A 6,220-nucleotide genomic window follows, 5' to 3' on the forward strand; every position below is an offset into this window, starting at 1 on the left:
GTCAAAAAACGTGTGCTAGTTAATTTGTCTAGGTTAGTTTGTCAAAGTCTGTTTTTTGGGCTTGACTTCTGCCATGTTGAATTATTCCTAACTTTGGAGGGATGTTCCAATTATAAATATAGTATCAGAATATGTAATAAAGAACTTTTGGCCAAGATTTGAAACTTAATTCACAGAATTAAGAGTTGTTCTTCCAAATTGATTTTGTGAAGAACCCTACCTGACTTATCACTCTTCAATCACAAAGAGTGTGGTGTCGAAATCCTAGATTGATCTTTGTGGCGTCCAGATCGACTTATCAAAGTATCATTCTAGTCTATCCTCCATCTTATTTACCTTGAAATCACTATAATCCATCCTAAACACCAAAAGAAAGACAACACAACCAGACCCATCCTTCATCCATTTTTGTCAGATTCATTGTTGCCGATTTTCGAATCATTCACGGCACATCATAAAAAACAAAGTAGAAAAAGGTTCAAGAACAGCTAAACAATAATAGTTTAAATAATAAACTACTTTAAATATGTTAGATTATGATGAGTAATTTACTAACAACCATAAAAGAATTAGGGAAGAAGAGAAGAAGAGGCAAAAGTAGGAAGGATGTTATTTATTATTTTCTGCATAATTCAGAACAACCTATTGGCTATATTTTATAGCCTACTAAACTGGGAAAGGTAAACAACTTGCTTAAAGATATGAAAACACTAACAATATGAAACTAACAATAAGGAAATATTCCTCCCACTACATTAGTTTCCAGCAACCATCAGTAACCAACAAAGACCCATTCCTCATTCACCCCCACGTACGTGTTCCACTACATGCACATACCCACGTACCATTCCTCTCTACAGGGATAAACATATCAATTTCCCCCCTCAAGATTCCTTGTCCGCAAGGAAATGCAGGATAGGACTTAGCCAAGCGGCGTTCATCTTCCCAAGTGGCATCATCTTCTGAGGCGCCCTTCCATTTAATGAGAACTTCAACCTTGAGATGGTATTGGCCTTTTTGAATGACTCTACGATCAAGAACTATCTCAGGTTAAGGAAGAATGTTGGCTTCATCGGTCACAGGAGGAAGCTGAGTAGAGATGGTAGTGACGGGGCCAACATGTTTTTTCAACATGCTAACATGAAAGACGTTGTGAATCAAAGAACTCAAAGGCAAAGCCAATCGATAAGCTACTGGTCCAACTCTTTCTGTGATTTGATATGGACCAAATTACCGGGGTGATAGCTTCAAAGAGCTGCGAAATGCCACCGATGTCTGTCGGTAAGGTTGCAGTTTCAGGTATACAAAGTTGCCTACCTCATAGATGACCTCACAGCGCCGTTGATCCTCTTGACATTTCATCTGTGCTTGAGCTAATGAGAGATTCTTTCTCAACTCACACAGGATGGCATCTCGATTACGCAAATATCCATCAACAGCCTGTACATTGGAAGTCCCCGGAACGTACATTAATAAATTTAGAGGTGGAACTCCATACACTGCTTCAAAAGGTGTCATTTTGGTAGCTGAATGGACTAAGGTGTTATAGCTAAATTTTGCCCATGGAATCCAGTCAATCCATTTGCGTGGTTGGTCCCCTGCAAAACACCGCAAGTACTGCTCCAAGACGCGATTAATCACCTCCGTTTGTCCGTCGGTTTGAGACTGGTAACTTGAACTCATGCATAACTTAGTTCCCTGAAGCCGAAACAGGGTTCGCCAAAAAGAGCTAATAAATAATCGGTCCTGGTCATTAACTATGGAAGTTGGGATTCCATGCAGTCGGACTATGTGAGAGACAAAAGCCTGTGCAACCGTGGCAGCTGTATATAGATGTTTTATGGGAACAAAATATGCATATTTAGACAAACGATCAACAACAACCAGAACCACCGTATAACCACTGGATGGTGGCAACCCTTCAATGAAATCCATGGATATATCAGTCCATACCCTTTCAAGAATTGACAATGGCTGAAGTAATCCCGTAGGTCGCATGGAATCTGTTTTATACCATTGACAAACATCACAACTTCTCAAAAATTCTTTGACTGTCCCACGCATTTGTGGCCAAGAGAAACTTTGTTTGAGTTGGGATAGCGTCTTATGATATCCAAAATGTCCTCATGTAGGAGAAGAATGACATTCCATAATGATATTTTGAAGCAAAGCGGAAGTCGGAGTCAAATAAATCTTACCCTTTTTGAACCAAACTCCATCTCGGTATAAAAATGCAGTAGTGTGAGATGTACTGTCAACCAAGGTCTTAAAGAATGGATCATTTGCTACTTCATTTTGAAGTTTCTGCCACCAATCAACATGTGGAGTAGAAATTGAAAGAAACTGAAATTATGTTACTAGTGAGAGAGAATCAACTGTCTGGTTGTCAACTCCTTTCTTGTACTCAATGATATATTCATATCCCATAATCTTTGGTAGCCAACGAGTTCTGAGCCGGTGTAGTAATGCGTTGCTCCAACAAATATTTGAGACTTTGTTTTCAGTTACCCGTGAGAGAGAATCAGCCACCTGGTTGTCAACTCCTTTCTTGTACTCAATGATATATTCATATCCCATAATCTTTGGTAGCCAACGGGTTTGAGCCGGTGTAGTAATGCGCTGCTCCAACAAATATTTGAGACTTTGTTGGTCTGTGCGCACAGTGAAAGGTTTTCCAAGCAAATAGGGTCTCCATTTCTTAATTGACTTCACAATTGCTAACATCTCTTTTTCATATGTTGAGAGAGTTAGAGCAAAACCTTTAAAAGCCTCACTGAAGTAAGCTATGGGACGATTGTTTTGAGAAAGCACAACGCCTATACCAATTCCGCAAGCATCACACTCAATGACAAACGGTTGTGTAAAATCTAGTAAAGCCAAAACTAGAGGGGATGTTAATACTTGTTTTAAATCGTTGAATGCCTTTTTTGCCATGTCGTTCCATTTGAACCCATATTTTGATAACAACTGATTGAGGGAAGCAGCAATGGCACCAAAATTCCGAATAAATTTTTGGTAGTACCCGGCTAAACCCAAAAATCCTCAGACTCCTTTAATTGTGGTTGGAGTTGGCCATTCTAGAACTGTTACAATTTTGGACGAATCGACAGAAACTCCTTGTTCCGATATGACATGGCCTAAATAATCAACTGAAGTAACCCTAAACCTGCATTTAGATTCCTTTGCAAATAAACTGTTAGTAGACAAGATTGTCAAAACAGTGTGTAGGTGACTCAAATGATCATTCCAAGATTTTGAATACACCAAAATGTCATCGAAGAAGACAAGAATGAATTTCCTTAAGTGAGGATGGAAGAGATCATTCATAAGTCCTTGGAAGGTTGCAGGTGCGTTGGTAAGTCCAAACGGCATGACAACAAACTCGTAGTGGCCTTCATGCGTTCTAAATGTCGTCTTCGGAATGTCATCTTCATGTACTCTAATTTGGTGATAACCAGCATGAAGATCGAGCTTGGAAACAAATTTTGCTCCATGTAATTCATCGAGAAGTTCATCGATGACTGGAATAGGATATTTATCCTTGATGGTAAGATCATTTAGAGCCTTATAGTCAATACAGAAATGCCAATCCCCATCTGCTTTTCTGACCAACAAGACCGGTGAGGAGAATGGGCTATGGCTGGGGTGTATGAACCCTGCATGTAATAGCTATTTCACCATTCGTTCGATCTCTGTCTTTTGATAATATGGATATCTGTAAGGTCTTACACTAACTGGTTGGGCGTTGGGCTGCAACATAATATAATGGTCATGTGACCGTTTAGGTGGTAAGGATGTAGGAGGATTGAAAACGTGAGAGAAGTTGGATAAGAGTTGGGCTATTTCAGATGGATGTGAATTTGGTTGGGTAATGGAACCTACTGGAATTATAGCAAAGAATTGGCTAGAGATGTACATAGTATTGAATTCCTTCTCTGTCGAAACTTGTAGTCCTGATTGTTTCAACCCTTGAAAAACACATAAATTCCCATCCTTTTTGAAAGACATGGTGAGCCTTTTATAATCTGTCTCCACCGGACCTAGTGTCGCAAGCCACTGCACTCCCAACACTACTAGGCACGCTGCTACCAGAAGAATAAAATAGTCTGCTGTAACAATTTGTCCTTGTATCATGATGGTGAGCGATGGGCACAACCCTGTGCAATCTATTTTCTCCCTGTTAGCTACTGTCACTTGGAATTTTCTATTAGGAACCATAGGTAGCTCATATTTGTTGACCATGGATTGATCAATAAAGTTGTGTGTGCTTCCACCATCTATCAATACCATGACTTCTTTACTCCTCAATCTTCCTATCACCCGAAAGGTTTGAGGATGAGCTGTACCTGCAATTACATGTAAGGAAATTTCAGGAATAGCTTCTTGGTCCTTTGCCGCTTGTAGTACCTCAGATTGTTCCTCAGAATCTTGATCATTTGTATCACTAATCATGAATAATTGGGGTCGTTGGCAGCGATGACCCGAAATGAACTTCTCATCACAATAGTAACATAAGCCTTTTTCTTGCCTTTCTCGTGCTTCCTGGTTGGAAATTTGTCTGACATTTGATGTTGAGTTCATGTTCTTTTGCAAATTTGGTAGAGGTCCAAGTACCCCTACAATAGTACTCACGCTTGTTTTTGCTGTGGCTGTAGTTGGTTGGGTCCGGTAAGGGTGTATCACCATCTTTTGATGTTGGTTTCGTTCTTCAATCAACCTTGCGACACCGATGGTTTAAGATAGTGTGGCCAAATGCTTAATCTTGACATCTAGGCGGATGTCATCTCTTAGACCTGCAATAAAACGGCCAATGAGAAAGGTTTCTGGAAGGCCATCAACTTGATGGGAGAGTTTTTCAAACTCTTCTTGATAGGCTGCGATAGTGGTAGTTTGTCGGAGTCTTGAAAGAGCTTCGAAGGGGTCTTCAAAATCAGTTGGACCAAAACGTCAGAGAATGGCTTTGGTTAGTTCCTCCCATGTTAATGGTCCCTGGAATTTAGTCATCCATCGATGCCATTGTAAGGCTATTCCTTCTAGATGGAAGGAGTCAAGCGACACTTGTTGGACATGTGAAATATTGTTGTATTCAAAGTACTGCTCAGATTTGTAAATCCACCCCATTGGATCTTCCCCGCTAAACTTTGGAAAATTCAGTTTAAGTGAGGATTGATGGGTTCCTGAGTTGTGACCTGATGATTCAGCAGGAGCAAATGGGTTCAACTTTGAAGGATTCATTCTTGGACTCCTAGAGACACGCAAGGCTTGTAACTCAGTCAGTATAGTTTGTAGAGTGCCATGCACCTGATCGAAGTTGGATTCGTGTCTAGCTAAAGCTTCATTGACCTCACTACGAAACTCAGTGTTAGATTTTCCTCTGGTGTCCATGGCATAACCAAGCTTTGATACCAATTGATGGGTAATTTACAAACAATCATAAAAGAATCAGGGAAGAAGAGAAGAAGAGGCAAGAGTAGGTAGGATGTTATTTATTTTTTTCTACATAATTCAGAACAACCTATTGGCTATATTTTATAGCCCATAAACAACTTGCTTAAAGATAGGAAAGCACTAACAATACAAAACTAACAATAAGGAAATATTCCTCCCACTACACTAGTTTCCAGCAACCAACAAAGACCCATTCCTCATTCACCCCCACGTACGTGTTCCACTACATGCACATACCCACGTACCATTCCTCTCTACAAGGATAAACATATCATATTATTAATAGCAGTGGTAAAAAAAAAATTAGATGAATAAAGATATAGATGTCATAGATAAATTGAGGAATCATTAAATAAAACGAAAAGAAAATTATTATATAATGAAGGTGTCAATAATTTATGAATGAAAATGCTAGAAAAAGCTATGAAATAAAAAACAAAAGATTAATGGTGAACCTTTATGTAAAGCGATGAGAATGCTTTTATAAACATTTTTTTTTTTTGCGAATTCATAGGGCTACAAGCAACTAATCACGTGTAAGAACTTGTTCATGAAAGAAATTCCAATCATTTTTCATGATTATACTCTGATTTTGTTTATTGTCCTCGCATAGCACAAGCAAAAGCATGATTGGATTCTATTTTTGAAGGATAGAACATGAAAATGAACATTAAAAGACGATCGGTGGTGGTGATCTCTCTCTCTCTCTCTCTCTCTCTCTCTCTATATATATATATATATATATATATATATATATATATTCAATGCAAGA

At 39.0% G+C, this 6,220-nt stretch overlaps 1 protein-coding gene across 1 annotated transcript; it reads right to left on the minus strand.

The window, feature by feature from the left end:
• Positions 1–693: 693 nt before the first annotated feature.
• Positions 694–4,686, minus strand: LOC112328485 (uncharacterized). Its single transcript, XM_052455428.1, has 8 exons — positions 3,879–4,686; positions 3,263–3,656; positions 3,049–3,166; positions 2,509–2,967; positions 2,199–2,304; positions 1,235–2,003; positions 838–1,027; positions 694–750 (listed from the first exon to the last, which is right to left on the minus strand). The coding sequence occupies exons 1-8, from the start codon at positions 4,684–4,686 to the stop codon at positions 694–696; spliced, it is 2,901 nt and encodes a 966-aa protein (XP_052311388.1).
• Positions 4,687–6,220: the final 1,534 nt, after the last annotated feature.

The sequence above is a fragment of the Populus trichocarpa genome, chromosome 8 (genome assembly GCF_000002775.5).
Source record: "Populus trichocarpa isolate Nisqually-1 chromosome 8, P.trichocarpa_v4.1, whole genome shotgun sequence".
Taxonomy (NCBI): domain Eukaryota; kingdom Viridiplantae; phylum Streptophyta; class Magnoliopsida; order Malpighiales; family Salicaceae; genus Populus; species Populus trichocarpa.

What these genes read in the sequence shown, in the direction of transcription:
- LOC112328485 (XM_052455428.1), bottom strand. Translation starts at nt 4,686, where the DNA reads ATGGTGATACACCCTTACCGGACCCAACCAACTACAGCCACAGCAAAA. An exon ending in CTTTGCTATAATTCCAGTAG is followed by an intron (nt 3,657 to 3,878) that starts GTTCCATTACCC and finishes TATTACATGCAG; the next exon opens with GGTTCATACACCCCAGCCAT. An exon ending in TCTTTGAAGCTATCACCCCG is followed by an intron (nt 1,028 to 1,234) that starts GTAATTTGGTCC and finishes TCTTGATCGTAG; the next exon opens with AGTCATTCAAAAAGGCCAAT.